This window comes from Acomys minous, assembly GCF_964271855.1.
Source record: "Acomys minous genome assembly, chromosome: 13".
Classification (NCBI taxonomy): Eukaryota; Metazoa; Chordata; class Mammalia; order Rodentia; family Muridae; genus Acomys; species Acomys minous.
Genome location: NC_140495.1, coordinates 60,456,052 through 60,473,947, shown reverse-complemented (window position 1 = coordinate 60,473,947; position 17,896 = coordinate 60,456,052). Strand labels below are relative to the sequence as shown.

At 50.6% G+C, this 17,896-nt stretch overlaps 1 protein-coding gene across 1 annotated transcript; it reads left to right on the top strand.

Annotated features, from left to right (window-relative positions):
• Positions 1-3,684: 3,684 nt before the first annotated feature.
• LOC311580568 (gastricsin-like) lies at positions 3,685-11,371 on the top strand (the record flags this gene model as incomplete). Its single annotated transcript, XM_084752215.1, has 9 exons — positions 3,685-3,743; positions 5,753-5,912; positions 6,534-6,651; positions 7,245-7,363; positions 7,752-7,951; positions 9,207-9,326; positions 9,830-9,977; positions 10,777-10,875; positions 11,222-11,371. The coding sequence occupies 9 exons, from the start codon at positions 3,685-3,687 to the stop codon at positions 11,369-11,371; spliced, it is 1,173 nt and encodes a 390-aa protein (XP_084608341.1).
• Between the last annotated feature and the right edge of the window lie 6,525 nt (positions 11,372-17,896).

The following is a 17,896-nucleotide window of genomic DNA, read 5'->3' as shown; positions in this document are numbered from 1 at the left end:
CTATCTCAAAAAAATAAGGCAAACGGGCTGGAGAGGTGACACATCTGTAAGGAGGACTTGCTGTTCTTTCCGGAGGACCCAAGGTTAGGTCCCCGTACTTATTTTGGATGTCTCACAGCCACCAAAACTCCCTTTCCAGGGGACACAATACCCAATTCTTGGCCTCCAATGGCACTCATACATATATGCTGTTCACTCACATGTGCATAAAGCATGTACATAAATAAAAATAAACCTTAGAAAATTAAGGTGGAGAACAGATTGAGGAAATGCACCTGACATCAACCTCTGGCCTCTACACATGATTGAACAGATGAGCGCACACACACACACACACACACACACACACACACACACACACACACACATATACACGGACTGGGGATTGTTGCTTAGTGCTGGATTGGGAAGGGCTGTAAAATAAAGTCTAAGGCCCTGTCATGGGTGGTGGTGCAGGCCTTTAATCCCAGTACTTGGGAGGCAGTGGCAGGCAGACTTCTATGAGTTCAAGGCCAGCCTGGTCTACAAAAGAAGTCCAGAACAGCCAAAGCTACACGAAGAAACCCTGTCTCAAAAAAACAAAACAAAAAAGAATGTCTAAGGGCCTGTCTGAGGACTGTGCAAAAGACTAAAATAATTGATTAGGTTAACTTGATTGATTAGTGACATTTGCTCCTTCCTCCCCACCCCTTCGAACCCCCACCCATGCAGAGTCTCACTATGTACCTCTGGAACTGTCCTACAACTCACTAAGCAGACCAGGCTCTCTGAGCTCAGAGATCCCCTTGCCTCTGCCTCCCAGCTGTTGGAATGAAGACGTACTGTACAATTCCTGGCCTCACAACCATCTAATGCACATGGCCAAGTTCTAGAAACACTGGCAGCTCCCTGTGTGACTTTGCAGTGCCCTCATCTTTGACTGTTTAAGAGGTTGTGTGCAGGAAGAGACCCTTCTGTGGGCTAGAGGCTGTTGAATTTGGGTAAAGTCATTGGGATAGAAATAAATAACATCAGGAAAAGAAAATGCATTTTCCATAGTTGTTTCAGAGTCGGTGGGGAACAGAGGGAGGACTCTGTGGCCTTTGTCTGGGTCCTGATGGGGGAGGTAGCTTTCAGGTGGATTGCAAAGTGAGGAAGCAGCAGGACTGCTGAGCCTGGAGCAACAAGGATGTGTAGGCTAGGAAAAGAAGATGAATTTGGCCCGGTGGGGTGGCGCACGCCTTTAATCCCAGCACTTGGGAGGCAGAAGCAGGCAGATCTCTGTGAGTTCAAGGCCAGCCTGACCTAAAAAGTGAGTATAGGACAGCCAAGACTACACAGAGAAACCTGTCTCACAAAACAAAGAAACAAACAAAAAACCCAAACAAACAAACAAACATAAAAAGGAAGATGAGCTTGGTGGAATCTGGACCACTGGGATACTGCGGTGTGAGGAGTAGCTAAGGCCCATTGCAAACAGCCTGGTGGGCTCCATCAGTTGTTCGTGATTTCTGGGGCCTCTGACAGGTATGAGGATGTGAACACTCAGCTTCCGCACACTGGGAGGTTCAGAGATGAGATGCACTGGCCAGAGCAGGAGGGGGCGGGTCCAGGGGTGGGCATGAGGGGCCGTGTGGAGCAGTAAGATGGCTCAGTGAGTAAAAGTACTTGTCACAAAGCCTGATGACCTATGTTCAATCTCTGGGACCCACATGATGAACGGAGAAAACTGACCCTAGCAAGTTCTCATCTGATCTCTACATATATGCCACAGCACACAAGCACCCATGTATACAAATGCACACACAATACATCCATACATAAATAAGTGTAATTTTCAAAAAAACAAACAAACAAAAACCAACCCAGGAAACATCTGGTGACCATCAGAGACTGCTGGAGGCCCAGTGCCTGTCAGGCAGCACTGTCAGAGATGCAGCGTGTGGAGCAAAGCATGACCAGTGACCAATGGGTCAGTACCCACTACTTTACTGCAGGAGGAAGATGGCCTTGGTGACTTGTCATGTGTCTTCAGGTCTTGAAGATCCTGACACATAAAAATGGAGCTTTTTAGATATTGGGCAGGGGACAGACCAGGGCCAGAGGAGGTCTGGGAAAGGAGCTTGTCACCAAAGCTGAGAATCTGAGTTCTATTCCCAGGCCCCACATGGTGGAAGGAGAGGAAAAGAGCTCCCGCAGCTGTGACTCGTGAACACCTGCCTCTCGCTCCCCACTCACACACACACAGAGGAAATACATTAGAAATTATTTGAAAATTAAAAAAAAAAAAAAGCAGATAAGCCATTGAAGAAGACATTCTGATATGAGCCTCTGGCCTCCACATGTGCCTGCATAGATAAATGCATGTGCACACACAAACACACATGTAAACATAAACATAGACCACATGAACATAGTGATGAAATGGGCAGGGTATATCTCTATGTACAGTAGAATGGCACATAGGAAGCTTAGGTTCAACCCCCAGCTCCCCAGCCAAATAAAGCTTCTGAGTAGCAACAGGGAAGGAGAAGGGACAACGGGAAAAACAGCAAGGCACATGTGTGGTTCCTCTGCTCACATCCTACTCTGGGCATCCGTCCTTGTTCGTATGGCAGGGCTGGTGTGACACTGTCCTACGAATGAGCCCTGCTGAGTTTACACCATTTCTCTCCAAAATCTTCCCAAGCCACCAATCCGTTCTTACTTAAGCCACCAGCACCGTCTCATTGTTCACATCGCACACATGGCCGCTGTTGCCACTGTGACCATAGCCACCAGGCTGGTCCCTGGCTCCTCATCCTGCAAACACCCTGAACCCCTGCTCCCAGATGTATAAGGCGGCACTGGGAAGGAGGACTGAAGTCAGATCTTCAAGTATGTCGCTTGCAGATACAACAGCAGTCCTCAAGGACTTGTCTCCAAGGGAAGCCACGAATGCCTGGAGACATTTTGGTGGCTACAACTGGGGGGCTGCTCTTGCCTGTTAGTGGGAGGATCGGGGTACCACTAGCTCCCCACAGTAACCAAGAATAGTGCCCAGAGCAAAGAATTATCTGATTTAAATTTTCTTTCTTTCTTTCTTTCTTTCTTTCTTTGTTTTTCTTTCTTTTTTTGGTTTTTTGAGACAGGGTTTTTCTGTGTAGCCTTGGCTGACCTGGACTTGCTTTGTACACCAGGCTGGCTTGGAACTCACATCGATCCACCTGCCTTTGCCTCCTGAGTGCTGTGATTAAAGGCATGCGCCACCATGCCCGGCTTATTTGCTTCCAAATTTCATTAGTGCCAAGCTTGAGGGCGCAGCTGTCAGGTCCCAGGTCCCTCATTCAAGCCCTCACACCCTACATCTTGCCTCTGATTCCCAGGGGCATTGTAATCTTGGCCAATCCACGGTGCGGCCACTTTGTTTGCTCTTATCACTTTACCCCCGGCCTTGTCTGATTGAATTAAAAAGTCAATAAGATGAAAAGTGTCACGGTCATGCTCCAGAAAGAAAAAATCACAGAAACTATTGATACGCAGAGTCCAAGGAACACCTTGGCTTTGGGGTCCAGGGCAGGGGTCATGCTTACCCAGGGCTGGGAGTCAGGGGCTGGGCCAGCTCCTGGGTATATAACAGGAAGGAGTAGTGCCCAGGTCTTCAGTCCACTGCAACCGTCGACCTCGAAGCGGGTTTTCCTGTGAGACCAGCTGCGAATCGTCATCATGAAGTGGATGGTGGTAGCCTTGCTCTGCCTCCCCATCTTGGAGGCATCTTTGCTCAGGTGAGACTGGAGACCACTATAGGCACAGAGAGCATGGTGCTAGGGAGGTGTCAGATCCCCTGGGACTGGAACCACAACTGACTGTGGGTGCTGAGGATTGAACCTCGCTCTTCTGAAAAAGGACACAGTGCTCTTATCCACAGAGCCATGTCTTCAGCCCCTTAGTAGCTGTTAATAGTAATCTGGAGATAATTTGAGGTAGTGGGAGGATTTGCATACATTATAGGTAATGCCCATGGACTTCAGTATCTGTAGACACTGGTACCTCATCTTTTTAAATTATGACTCAATCTTTTTATTGCTTTAAAGTTTATTTTGTGTACATGAGGGCCAGTGTGAGTGTACCCGTGCCACTGACCACATGTGCAGGTCAGAGGACAAAGTGCATCCTTTTACCATATGGATCCTATGAGCTAAACTCAGGTCGTCAGGCTTGGCAACAGCACCTTTCCATGTTGAGCCATTTTTCTCAGCCTGCTGCCTGGTGGTTTCTTGGGTGAAAAGTCAGCTCCTCCCAGAAACTTCTATTGTGCAAACTCAGTAGAGACGACTGGGGTGACTCTTGTCAAGAGGTTTAGCACAGAAAAGCTGGAACAGAGAGTTCTAAGAGAATAAGGGGCAAGATGGAGAACGAAGTAAAAGAGAAAGGAATTCTAGGCTGCAGAGCAAGCAGGTGCCTCTGAGCAGTGACAGCCGTGCTTATGGTGATACTGGCAGAAACCATGACTGCAAAGTGCTAACCCTGCAGCTCCCAAGCCAATTTCCCAATGTCCGGAGAAGCACAGTGACTCCTCTGGATGGTGATGTTACTGAAAAGTAGGGCTGATCAGCAGGGTTCCACTTACTCCATGCTCTGTGACATAGGCAGGTGCTCAGTGTCATGGACCACCATAGCAAAGGATACTTTGGGGTGAACCTGTTTTCTCTGGCACCTTTTAAAAAATGTAGCACTGTGGGCTAGAATGTGGCTCAGTTGGGCGATACCTGCCAAGCATGTGTGGCGCTCTGGCTTTGACCCTAGCACTCTAGAAATGGGGTGCAGTGGCCTATTCTTGGGAGGAAGAGGCAGAAGGATCAGAAGGTAAAAGCCACTCTTTGATATGTACTAAGTTTGAGGCCAGCCTGAGGTACAAAGACATAAACACACTGATTCTAACAAGGACAATTCTCCAAGGCGCTCTCCCCTTCTTGGGAGGGAGTTGCAGGGTTTATTAGAGCAGGGGGCCTGGGCAGCAGGGGTGCTTCCATGTGGGGGTGCTTCCATGGGCGGGTACTTCGTGGGGCGTGAGGGTGGATGTGGTTGAAGCTGATTAATTCCTAAATCCTGGAGCAAGTACTTAGGAGGAGTTTGAAGCAGGAGGAAAGGGAAGAAAAAGACAAAGAGAGAAAGAGCTAGAAAGAAATCAAAACAAAAAGATGAGAGGGAAGAGAGATACAAACATTGGACATTGTGGGAAAGAGTGGTAGAGCGATTGAGGCACACAGATGGAGCCAGAAGAGAGAGAGAGGGAGAGAGAGAGAGAGACCGAGAGAGAGAGAGAGAGAGACAGAGAGAGAGACAGTCAGACAGACAAACAGACACACAGACACACAGAGACAGAGACACAGAGACACAGTGACAGAGACAGAGAGACAGAAGGACAGAGACATACAGACAGAAACAGAGAGAGACAGAGACAGAGACAGACAGACAGACAGACAGACAGACAGACAGACAGACAGAGACTGGAGACAGAGACACAGAGAGAGACAGAGACACAGAAACACAGAGAGATACAGTGACAAAGACAGAGAGACAGAAGGACAGAGACATACAGACAGAGACACAGAGAGACACAGTGACAGAGACAGAGAGACAGAAGGACAGAGACAGAGACAGAGAAATACAGAGAGACAGAGACTGAGAAAGAGAGACAGACAGACAGATGGACGGACAAACGGACACGAGAGGGGGGCGCGGTCTGGGAGGAAGGACCCAGGGCACTGGCCTGACACGCAGCCTTCCTCAGGGTCCCCCTGAAGAAAATGAAGACTGTCCGTGAGACCATGAAGGAGAAGGGGGTGCTTAAAGATTTTCTGAAGACCCACAAGCACGACATCGGCAGGAAGTACCGCTTGGGCAGCTTTGGTGACTTCAGTGTGCTCTATGAGCCCATGGCCTACATGGACGTAAGTGTTTAAAAAAATATTTATTCATTTATTATCATGTATACAGTGCTCTGCCTGCATGCCAGAAGAAAGCACCAGATTTCTTATAGATGGTTGTGAGCCACCCTTTAAACCCCACCATCACCGCCCCGAGAGTCTCTGAATCTGCTACCAAAGCTGAAATCTCCTTGCCTCAGTGCCTTGAGGTGTACCCTCTTCTTCTAATCTGTTGTGGGCAACTGTTTAAAGAGTCTGAGGGGAGTTCTTACTGTCCTTGCTTGTGAGCCCACAAAGAACATTATGACTGGCCAGGGATAGACTGAGCATCCCTAGACTTGGGGCAGATTTTTAAATTTTATTTTTAAATTTCGGTTTTTGAAGACTGGGTTTCTTTGTGTAATAGCTCTCGCTGTCCTGGATCTTGCTCTGTAGAAGAAGCTGGCCTTGTACTCATGGAGATCTGCCTGCCTCTGCCTCCCATGGGGCAGTTTATGAGGGAAGACTTGGGTGGCTAGTTTTGGTGTGGTCTGAAAGGCACAAGCTGGGTTCTTTCCTGCTTACCTTTGTTATAGCTGAGCCCTTGGATCTCTCAGAGCTAATGTCTCCCCTGTCACATCCCCCTCATCCCCTCTGCCCCATCAGGCTTCCTACTATGGCGAGATCAGCATCGGGACTCCACCCCAGAACTTCCTGGTCCTTTTTGACACTGGCTCCTCCAACCTGTGGGTGTCTTCTGTCTACTGCCAGAGCGAGGCCTGCAGTGAGTGCTGGATGGGTAGCAGAAGGGGCAGACATCTCCTTAGGGATGCTGGGGAACTCACTCCAGGAGGGGAGGGTGCAGTTCCCCACTCACATGAGGTCCCATGTTGAATCCAAGCCTTGCCAATGAGGCTGGCCCTGCAGCTGGGTGGCTCCTTTGCCTTTCTTGCTAAAAAATATATTCCTCCATCTCTGGCAGCTCACTTCCCCCACTCCGTTTTGTTCCATCCCACCCATCCTGGTCAGCAGGACAAGGCAGTCCTTTAGTTGCGGGTAATCTCCGCATCATGTTTGCATCAAGGGTGTTTAAAGGATGGGTGGGAGCAATCCTGGATGTGGTCTCCTCCTGCAGTAGTTTGCACGGGGAGATGGAAGTTACCTCTGTGATACAGTTTTAGTCCCTGCCAGAGCCTTGGGGTCCTATTATCTCTGGTCCTAAGTCTGTGCTAGGGCTCTTCATGGGTGAGTCACTGCTGGCCACCCCTTGAAGTCTTGAGTAGGGGATGCTGGGGTTAAGCACAGGCTGGGAGGGATGGCAGGCTCTGGGCTCCACAGCAGGAAGTCCTCCACTCATCGGTCCACCTGCCATTGCAGCCACACATGCCCGCTACAACCCCAGTGAGTCCTCCACTTACTACACGGAAGGGCAGACCTTCTCCCTGCAGTATGGTACCGGCAGCCTGACTGGCTTCTTTGGCTATGACACTATGACGGTGAGAGAGGGTCCCTACTCCTAGTTGGGGGCTGGGGATGGCAGGAAGATGTGGGGAGCCCCTGATACATGATGGAAACGTTACTCATAGGACGGATGTCTGCACAGGACCTCGTCCATCCACAGTGCTGACTCTTACTCATGGCCATTCAGTGTCAGGAGCTGAGGAAGCCATGAGGAAGCCGTTGGTTGTGGCCATTTTCATCAGGGACATAGATCTTCAGAGGAGGGAGGGACAGGGCAGGAGCAGGGACAGTGCAGGGTCTGTCCTGACACTTGAAGATGGCCCCTGTGAGGGGTGCTGAAGTGAGGAGACATGAACAGGAGTGAGGGGCTCTGGAGGAGCAGGGAGGCCCAGTCACCATCCCTCTCTTTAACCTCCTCTCCAGGTCCAAGGCATTCAGGTCCCCAACCAGGAGTTTGGCCTGAGTGAGAATGAGCCAGGTACCAATTTTGTCTATGCAAAATTTGATGGCATCATGGGCCTGGCCTACCCTGGGCTGTCTGAAGGGGGCGCCACCACCGCCCTGCAGGGCTTGCTGAACGAGGGTGCCCTCTCCCAGCCACTCTTTGGTGTCTACCTTGGCAGGTAAGCAACCACTTACAAACCCTCAGCCCTTCCACTACCCAACTGAGTTGTGATAGGTTGAAGGTTGGAGGCTTCAGCCCCACCTGTTCCTGCAGAGCCTCCCTCTCCAGTTCCTGGATTTTACACACCCCACCCTAGATCTGTTTCCTGTCTGCTCCCCCCTTTTTTTTCAACAGTTATTTGTTTGTATTAGAGCAGGGGTTGGGGCCCTGGCCACAGTGAGCTTGTAGAGGTCAGAGGACAACTTGCAGGAGTTGGTTCCCTCCTTTTGGGCCCACGTGGGTCCCAAAGATGGAACCCAATTTGTCAAGCTCGGGCAGGAGCACTTTCACTTACTGGGCCATCCTGCCATCATATTGTCCTTTGTGCTCTTTGACTGTGACAAGCCTCCTGTTTCAGGCTCAAGTCTGGGAGTCTGGCTTTCCCCCCAGCACTTCCTGAGTCCGACTCCTGTGCCTGCCCCACTGAGGGCCCTCACTGGCCTGGATTTTTCTCCTGCACATCTCTCCTGTACAGCAGTCTCCTGTTTCGTCTCCTTTGATCTGTTGTTCCAGCTGGTCCTGGAGTCTTTGGGGCTTGGGTCAGGATTGACTTGTGACCTGTTGTTATCCCTCTAGCAGACCAGAGCAGGCCCTGACTGGGCCCCATGTGTCTCTTATTTTCTTCTGAGTTAGCTTCCTTCTAGGGAGTGCCCAGGTTTGAGGGATTGGATCTGACATAGGCACCTTTGTTGCCACCAACCCTTCTGACTTACATTTGCCTCTTTCTAATCCCTCTCCTTGTCACCTCAGTCTATCCCTGCACTCTCTGCTGTTTGCTGGGGAGGGCTACCAGGACAATGTGAAAGACTTTCCTCCTGCTGCCGCTGCCCAAAGCCCCACTTGTCTGCTTCAATAAGAAAAGTTAACAAGCCAGCTTGTGTGATGAGTTCTGTCAGGCGGCATGAGGTAAAAAGCAGAAGACAACACAATAGCTGGTGGGGTTCACAAAGCATCAGTCCCTCCAGGGAGGGCTGGGGCTCTGTGGGCCATCTTCACTCCAGAGTCTGAAGCACTGAGGCTTCTGAGAGGCCCAGACAGACAGCCCATCTGAGGGAAACAGCCCATCTTCAGGAAGCTCCAATCTGAAGGGAACACTGACTGTCCCCACGGAGCACCAGTCTGAGGGAACCTCAGTGTGAGAAGAAGGAAGCAGCTGTTTCACCACAGGAATTCTTTGGCTGCTCAGGCCTTCCCTTGCCTTGTGTCTTCTGTAGCCAGCAGGGGTCTAATGGAGGACAGATCGTGTTTGGAGGTGTGGATGAGAACCTCTACACTGGGGAGATCACCTGGGTTCCTGTCACTCAGGAGCTGTACTGGCAGATTAGCATCGAAGAGTGAGTCTGTGGTGGGGCCTTGGGGAGTGTGTCCTTGTACCTCAAGACAACCCTAGAAACTATTGGCCAATGCAGACACCCGCTGGTGGGGGAGGGAGGGAGAGAGTCTCTAGTATAAGCCCTCTCCCAAAGTCACAGCGACCCAAGCCATCCAGGAGCATCAAAACCCAGCTAAATTTGGAGAAGCGGGGTTGGGGCCACAGAGATGGGCAGCACATACAGTCTCAGGATTGAGGGCCCCGCAGTCTAACTCCACAGGTTAGACTCAGAGCATGTGTTTTCAAACTCCTTACAACCACCAGTGGCTCTGGCTTTTGCTGTGTCTAGGCCACTCAGGTGGCTTTGCATAGACTCTAAGGTGGTGTGACATGGGGGTCCCCTCACTTTCCTCAAGAACAACTTGTCTCTGCATGCATCCACCTGTGGCGCCCCGTTAGGAAGACCCTCTGACTCCCTGGGACAGGTAGGTGGGAGCTGAGGCCGCTGTCTGTTTTACCATTCAGGTTCTTTATTGGTGAGCAGGCCTCTGGCTGGTGTTCCCAGGGCTGTCAGGGCATTGTAGACACTGGCACCTCTCTGCTCACCATGCCTTCCCAGTACCTGAGTGAGCTGCTGCAGGCCATCGGAGCCCAGGAGGGAGAATATGGAGAGGTGAGTCTGGCGGAGGCCGTCCTACACGGTGTGTGTGTGTGTGTGAGTGTGTGTGTGTGTGTGTGTGTGTGTGTGTGTGTGTGTGTGTGATTTGCAGTTTCTCTTTGGGAACACAAAGATAGCTGAGTCCTTGGCCTCCAGGATTTTAGCTTCTGAAGGCACTGGTGGGGGCAGGGAGGGTGGTAGTGACCCTGGTACAGTGGAGACCTAAAGGCTGGAGCTGAGGGAGTGTGGCAGGGCGAGACTTTCCTCTGAGCTGAAGTCATCTTGAAATATGAATCAAACACTGTCTGGGCTTTAGGATTAGAATCAAATAACCCGAAGGGGTCACATAAATGAGTGACAAGGGACAGCTCTGTGTGCCACACCCCCTTTACTTCCCCATGCTCTCCTGGCCTGCTTGGTCCTAAGCCCTGCAGAAGGTTTGCTAAGGAGTCCATCTCACTGATTCCGGGGATGGATGTGTGTATGACACCGACAAAGGGCTCCATGTTCTACAGATCTGTATGTTACAGGTCACTTGCTGAGGGAGGGCAGCAATTCAATCTCTCTGAATGGACAGTCCATCAGGAGCAACACTTTAGCGTAGTGGGCTCCTCAGGTGTCTTCGATTCCTCCCCATCCAGGCCAATGCTGCTGAATGCTAAGAGTTTGCAGGCCAGCTGTGCCCCCCCACACCCGGCCCTGGTCCACAACAGACAGTGGGCACGGGCCTAGGGTGTAGAACGCTGAGGCGGCAGCTGTGGTGGGCACTCTTCTGAATAAGATATATCAGCCTGGGCCCTGTTCCTCTTTGCAGTATTATGTGAACTGTGACAGTGTCAGCAGCCTGCCTACCTTCAGCTTTGTCCTCAACGGTGTCCAGTTCCCTCTGTCACCCTCTGCCTACATCATCCAGGTAAGGCCTAGTTCCTCTGGGCAGAGCTGTCAGTCTAGAAAAGCTATGCTAAGGTTTGAATCAAAGGTGGTCTGTCCTCAAGGCCTAATGACCAGGCTCACCCGGTGCAGGCCTGGAGCAGGGGGGCGGGTGGTCTGTGAAGGAAGAAGGCCTCCACCCCTTAGAACCACTGCAACTTGAAGTCAGCTATTGGAGAAACCACCCCCTTTTCCCCTCAAGCCCCTGTGGTCCTTGCTAAGAACGGTCAGCTGCCTCAAGAGCCCTTTGGACAGTCTTTGTGTCATTCAAGGCCAAAGTTAAGTCCACACCTGAGCAAGTGTGTGACTGTTGTCTTTCTGTTGGACAGGAGGGCAGCTACTGCATGGTCGGCCTTGAGACCACCCCTCTGACTGAGAATGGCCAGCCCTTCTGGATCCTTGGAGATGTCTTCCTCAGGTCTTACTACGCCATCTTTGACATGGGCAACAACAGAGTCGGCTTTGCCACCGCCGTCTAGGCTTGCCATCTAGACACCCACATGCCCTTCTTCCTCTCAGCCTTCCACCTCTGCCCTTCCTCTCTGCTTCCAGCTTTCCTTCTCTGGACCCTGCACTTTGTGTAATAATAAATAGTTCTCCATACTGACCAGCCTGTGGGGTCATTTGTGTGCATGGCGTGTGGGGTGGGGGAGCTTAGTAAAGTTGGCACTTGTCAGATTAATGGGTGTCGGGGAACTGATTCCCACTCGGGGAGGTGGGAATCAAGGCGAGACTCTGATCAGGAAAGTCTATTTGGGGAAGGGACCGAATAAGAGGCAGAGGCTTGTTCAATGAAAATGCAAGAGGATTTTTTTTTGTCTGACCCAAAGGGGTCCACCTGCACCTGAGGGAGAGGCGACCCAGAGTGACAAAAGTAGTGAGTTTTTATACTTTTTCAAACGCAGACTTGTAACAATCCTATTGGCTACTTCACATGACCTTTAATTCTATTGGGGTGTTGTAAAACTATGCCTCAGCCTGGAGGTATTCAGGGTCAGAGCGGACCTTGCTGTTTTAACTGTCTTGGGGTGGTAGCAAGTGAGGTAAGTTCCTGTTCGTGCAGGCTAGATCTGTCAGTTCTGCAGGGTGGAATTCCTCAGGGCTGTCTGCTTTTTGACCCTGCTTCAAAAAGGAGTTAAGTTGGATCTGTCACTCCCTACTCTCTTTGGGTAGCTGTTTCAATCATTAAACAGGCTGTATAGCAATCAGAGGTGTATGAGAGTCCAAGGCATCTAAGGCGGTATATCTAAGCACCATAATCTGAACAGTATTAATGTGTTCCCTAATAAAAGCTACTAAATGGTTTACAATGCAAGGCCGAAGGGTGAGCAACAAAGGTAGCATGTACATCCCAAGGGTCTTGTCCCACGCCTAGTTCGCATAGGTCTGGGGAACAAGGTAGGCCACCAGGTATATAGGGGATGTTACCAGACAGTGTCCGCAGTGGCTGACATGACCATCCAGGTAAGCCTGGATGGAAGGTGTGACATTGGTGCAGTTCTACAAACAATTAGAAGAGCGGTTAGTAGCACAAACATCAGCAAGATCTTCACTTTTACTTGGAGGTGGGGAGGGTGGCAGTGGCACACCTTGAGCTCCAAATGGTTGTCTGTCTTTTGAACATCCCACTGTGGATCCCTGGCTGCTGGAGCAGGTTTCATGTGGACCCAGGTGGTGATCCCATCAACTCTCACGGCAGTGGGAGTAGTCTGTAAGACTGTGTAAGGTCCCTCCAGCGGGGTTCCAGGGAGGTGGCCCACTGCCTCCTGACGAGGACTGTGTCTCCTATCTGGAACTGATGAGGGATGTTGGGAGTCCCTGGAGCATAGAGGGCAGAGAGTTGGGACCAGATCTCCTTTTGCACAGTCTGTAGGGCCAGAAGCCCAGACATTATGTCCTTGTCATGATGTTTGGAGAGGTCCAAGTTGAGCCCTGTGGCCACATATGGTGTGGGGGACCCATATATGATTTCAAAGGGAATGAGGCCAAAAGGGGTGTTCCAAACACGGGACAGGACCAAAGGAAGGAGCACCAGCCAATCTGCACCCGTCTCTAAGGTCAATTTAGTTAAGGTCTCTTTAATGGTTCTATTCATCCTGAACTTTGGGGATGGTATGTGCAATGTAGGTCTCAATTAGTCCACAAGGTGGAATCCAGTCCCTGACTTACCTGAGACACAGAGGCAGGTCCATTATCAGACCCTATTAACTTAGGTGCCGAGCCACGGGAAGATCTCTTCCAAAATCTTCTTGGTCACCATGGTGGCTGTTGCCTGTTTTGTAGGAAAGGCCTCGACCCAGCCTGAGAAAGTATCTACAAAGACTAGCAAGTACTTAGAGCCATATTTACCAAGTTTGATCTCAGTGAAGTCTACTTCCTAGTGTACTCTGGGACGGTCCCCTCTGGGACGTTTTCCCTACTGTCTATAGCCCTTACAGCCTATTCCCTGTTGGCAATATACACTGCTTCTGGTTACCTCATTTACAATGGTCCTCAGGTCTGGGACGAACATCTGTAATCCTTTTACTGCTTCAGTTAGTTTCTTCTGGCCTAAACGAGTCCAGTTATGCACCTGTCCTATCCAATCAGTCGCTTGTTCTTGGGGAAGAATAGTTTCTCCCTTTAAAGTTTTCCAGTGTCCTTCTTTAGGCAAATAATAGTTGGAGGCATACCCAGTAATTTGTGCTTCATCCTCTTCTGCACAGATTAGGGGAGGCCATCCCTTAGACCAGTCCCAGGGAGGGTCAAAGTCCTTGTTTTGTTCTTGGCTTAGGATAAGGGCTTCTGTTTGTGTGGCCATTTCCTTGGCTACCCAGTCGGCCATATCAATCCCCTGTGCTATTGGAGAGTTAGACTTTTGATGGGCAGTGTATAACGCTTACCTCTTTAGGTAGGTGTAGGGCTTGGGGCAGATTTAGAATCTCCTGTTTGTTTTTGATTTCCTTCCCATCTGTTGGTAGATGGCTCCATGGATGTGGACGGTTGCAAATGCGTAGCTGCTGTCAGTGCAGATGTTGATCCATTTACCTTCCCTAGTTCCAGGGTCTTGGTAAGGGCTATAAGCTCAGGTTTTTGTGCCGAGGTTCCAAGTGTCAGACTTTTAGCCCAGATCACATCATGTCCCCGCTCACTGTTGTCCATCCAAGAGGAAGCTAGTGCCATGTGTGTACCAGGTAGCCTCAGCTTCTGACAAGGGCTGGTCAGTCAAGTCCTTGTGGCATCCATGGGCCTCAGCCAATACCTACTGGCAATTGTGCTCTGGGATGTCCTCTCAGGGTCTGGGAGCAGGGTGGCTGGGTTGAGGCCCACTGGTATGAAGGTGATCCTGTCTGCATTTAGCAAAAGGGTCTAGTAGTGAGTCATCTGAGCATTTGTCAACCTTCTGTCCAGAGGCTGACAGATGACATTCTCCAAGGCATGGGGTGGCTGACACAGTTAGATTTTGACCCAGAGTCAGCTTGTCTGCATCCTTGACTAGTAAGGTGACTGCAGCCACCAGGTGGAGGCAAGGGGGCCACCCCGCTGCCACTGTATCCAACCTCTTGGATAGGTGTGCCACTAGTCTCCTCCATGGTCCCAGTCTCTGGCTTAGGACCCCCTTAGCTATGCCCTTGTTTTCTGTCATGAACAAGTGGAATGGTTTGTTGGGGTCTGGCAACCCCAAGGCAGGTGCTGACAGTGAGGCCTGTTTGATAGTCTTAAAGGCTTTATTCTCCTGTTCACCCCAGGTAAAAGGCTGACCATATTTAGTCAGTGGATAGAGACGGGCTGCTGGTTCTGCAAAGCCAGGTATCCAGAGGCGGCAGAACCCGGCAGTGCTCAAGAATTCTCTCATCTGTTTTGGGCTCTTTGGAGGGGGTATGTGGAGTATAGTCTCTTTTCTGGCCTGTGAGAGCCATCTTTATCCATCCCGGAGTAAATACCCAAGGTGCTTTACCTCTCTCTGGCAAATCTGAGCCTTCTTCGCTGAGGTGCGATACCCTGGTGGCCCGATTCACGAAGGAGCCTTCTTGTTCCTCACAGGCACTCGCGTGCAGACTCAGCTGCAGTGAGAAAGTCATCAACGTACTGTGTGATTCTTTGGTGTGGGCAATGGCGGCCCCAATGGCCCTCTTCCTTACTGTAGGCACACTGTTTTTTTCTTCAGAGGCATGCGTCCCTTCCTTTCTTAGCTAAGATCCTCTGCAGATTTCTTTCCTGGTGCCTTTCTCGTTTTGTTTCTTTTTCATCTCTTCCTTTTTCCTTTCTCTCCTCCTTTCCTTCCCCTGTCTCTCTGTTATTGTAGACTTTCTCAGCAACCTGCACTATCTCTCTAAGTGTCTTGTCCTGTGGTCCTTCCAGTGTCTGAAGTTTCCTACGGATCTCTCCGCTAGGCTGTTCTACAAAGGCCATCGTGACGGTGGCCTTGTTTTCTTCCTTACTGGGATCATATGGGGTGATCTGTCTAAAAGCTCCATCAGCCTTTCTAAGAAGGCTGCGGGGGATTCTTCCTTTTCCTGTGGAACCTCCCTTACCTTGGTCAAATTGGTGGGTCGCCTAGCCGTGCCTTTGCAGCCTGCTAACAGAGTCTGGTTGTGTCCCAGATGGGTCTGCGAAGAGGGAAGCCCTCGTTGCTGTTCCCCAAATTTCCCATCTGTACCCGGCATATTCTTTTGAGACTTGCACAGGATGCATTCCCTTTCTTCGGTTGTGACAGAGTCTATAAGAGCTGCTGGGTAAACAGGATAGATTCTATAAGATTAGTGAGGCTCTGAGGATTGTCTGAAAACGGGGGTGTTGGGCCTTCCAATTGTACAAATCAGAAGAAGAGAAGGGCCAATTTTGAATAAATGGTGACCTTTTGCATCCGGGAGGTCCAAGGCCCTAAGAGGAAGGGTCACCGTGCAATCAGGTGACAGGGCCCGTCTGTTCCGGGTTCCCATTGCAGGTCCTGAGGGCAAATGATCAGGGGTCCACCAGGGCTGTGAGGGGAGTGGAGGGTAAAAGCATGGAGGAGTGGGGACCTTCTCTGGACTGGCTTTAGTCTCAGGGTGCTCTGGAGGAGTGGCGAGAGAAGCAGGTGATGGAAGAAGAGGAGCTGGTGGGAGAGGAGGAGGGAGAGAGGCCGGCCTGGGGACCTACAGGGATGGAGGAGGTGGACCTAGAAGCAGCAAGTCTGTAGTCTCAGGATCTTGGAGAATAGCAGGTTTCTGAATTTCTTCTTTGGGCTGCTGCTCTTGTAAGGCAAGAACCTGTGGGATCGGATTAGGGAGAGATGGACGAAGCCTTGGGGATGGGTCAGTGATGAGTTCCTTCCAGATAACAAAGTAAGGAACCTGGGCCAGGGGGCCCTCGGACCCAATACCAAAACTACCTGTCTAATGGCCATGGTGGTTCTCAAGTCAAGGGTCCCAGTGGCTGGCCAGCCAACTCCGAATGAGGGCCATTCGGAAGAACAGAAAGTGATCATTTCCCCCTTTCTTGACCACCAATGATGTGTTGTGTGCCCTGGTTCTAACTTCGGTCCAATGGTCAGTAACCACAGTCAAAGGAGTAGACTCTGTCTGTCCCATATTCAGATAAAAGCCATCAGTCCTAGTCCACAAGCAAACACAAAGATACAGACTACCAGAACAGCTTGCCACTGCCACTGACGAGGAAGAAACCAAACCAATGTGTGGAGGCCTGGATACCCACCAGACACAAGGCACCCACACACTGGGTGGAGAGGAATTGTGTCAGCCACGCTGGCGGGGACTCGAACCCCGACTTCAGGCTGAGGGACTGTCACCCTCACAGGCATTCGCTAACACACCAAAACCAGAACCGATCGTCGGCTAACACAGAATTATACAGAGTAAGACAACACAGAGACAGACCGCAGTACCTGACAGACGCTCAAGCAACCCTCCCATCATGATCCTTTCTTCTCAAATGGTGCTTTGATTCTCAGCCAATGCACCAAATCTGTGAGACTATGATCATGAAGAGACCAAATGAGAGGCAGAGGCTGGTTCCTGCAAATGCAAGAGGAAGGTTATTGGTCCAACATAATGGGGTCCACCTGCACCTGAAGGAGAGGTGACCCCGAGTAACAAAAGCACTGAGTTTTTATACTTTTTCAAAGGCAGATTTGTAACAATCCTATTGGCTGCTTCACATGACCTTTAATTCTATTCGGTAGTTCTAAAACCATGCCTCAGGCTGGAGGTGTTCAGGGTCAGAGGGGGCCTTGTTGTTTTAACAGTCTTGGGGTGGGGACCAGTGGGGTAAGTTCCTGTTTGTGCAGGCTAGATCTGTCAGTTCTGCAGGTTGGAATTCCTCAGGGCCCTTCCCCTTTTTGACCCTGCTTCAAAACAGAGTTAGGGTGGCTGTCTCAGTTCCAGGCTGACTGACCTCAGTGGCCACAAGGTTTCCTGGTGGGTCACTAGGATGCTAAGTGGAGCCCAGTTTGAGGCCCAGCTTGGAGATAAGCCTGTGCCTTCAGGTTTTGGAGCCCATTCACAGTTCCCACAGAAGAGATAAGAGAGGTGATGGTGGGGAGGGGGCGGGATTGTACAGGATGGGCAAATGGAAAATGCTCTATTGTGCCACTTCCCCAAACTTCCCACTGATCTCAAGGCCACAGAAGTGTCCACTAGCCCAGTGTTGGGGGCTGACACGTTACAGAGCTATGAGTGTATTTTCAACGTTGACTCGAATTTTTTGAAGGATGCTGTACCGTGTTCATTTCTATCAGTTGTGGATCCTTGAAAAAGCAAGATGGTTATTTCTAGGGAGGCTGCAGATGGTTGACATTGAGTTAGGATGACTATTTTCACTCAGTCTTCTAAGTTCCAGGATGGGGTTTGAAGGAGGGCTGTGTCTCTGGTCTGGACAGGAGGGACAGCTCTTCCCCAGGATCTGTCTAAGCAGCTGATGAGAGACCTGTCACTCTAGACTTCATTTTTTTTTCTGAGACAGGGTTTCTCTGTGTAGCCTTGACTGACCTCGACTCACGTTGTAGACCAGGCTGGCCTTGAACT